The following is a 654-nucleotide window of genomic DNA, read 5'->3' on the forward strand; positions in this document are numbered from 1 at the left end:
TTTTTCTTCTTTTCCTCTTTTTTTTTTCTTTTTCTTTTTTTCTTTTTTTTTCTTTTTTTTTTTCAAGGGGTGGCACACCCCAAACTTATTACATAGTGTATATATAACTACATATAATCTTGTTCCTCCGCACTCGGGTTGCCCAAATGTGATTAACTAAAGCCTTGACAACCCGAGGCCTTCTTCCTCAAGCCTCTTCCAATGTGATGGAGGTCTTTGCTCGATCAACCTCCCCTCCGATGTAGTGTTTAAGTCGCTGCCCATTCACTTGAAATACTCTTCCGGACTGTTCATTCTTGATATCCACACTCCAAAAGGATACACCTTGACAATGGTGAATGGTCCCGACCAACGAGACTTTAACTTTCCAGGAAACAACTTCAGCCTTGAATTGAATAACAACACTTGCTGCCCTTCTTCAAATACTCGGTGTTGAATTCTCTTATCATGCCATCTCTTAGTTTTCTCCTTGTACAACTTGGCATTTTCATAGGAGAAAAACCTCATCTCTTCAAGCTCATTTAATTGCAACAAGCGGGCTTCTCCAGCAGCTTGGAGATCAAAGTTCAGCTTCTTTATAGCCCAAAAAGCTTTGTGTTCAAGCTCTACCGGCAAATGACACGCCTTCCCATACACCAATCGATATGGGGACAT

The 654-nt window shown here is 40.8% G+C and overlaps 1 protein-coding gene across 1 annotated transcript; it reads right to left on the reverse strand.

The window, feature by feature from the left end:
* Positions 1-264: 264 nt before the first annotated feature.
* LOC133033528 (uncharacterized) lies at positions 265-654 on the reverse strand. Its single transcript, XM_061108352.1, has one exon. The coding sequence runs from the start codon at positions 652-654 to the stop codon at positions 265-267; it is 390 nt and encodes a 129-aa protein (XP_060964335.1).

This window comes from Cannabis sativa, chromosome 1, assembly GCF_029168945.1.
Source record: "Cannabis sativa cultivar Pink pepper isolate KNU-18-1 chromosome 1, ASM2916894v1, whole genome shotgun sequence".
In the NCBI taxonomy this organism is placed as follows: Eukaryota; Viridiplantae; Streptophyta; class Magnoliopsida; order Rosales; family Cannabaceae; genus Cannabis; species Cannabis sativa.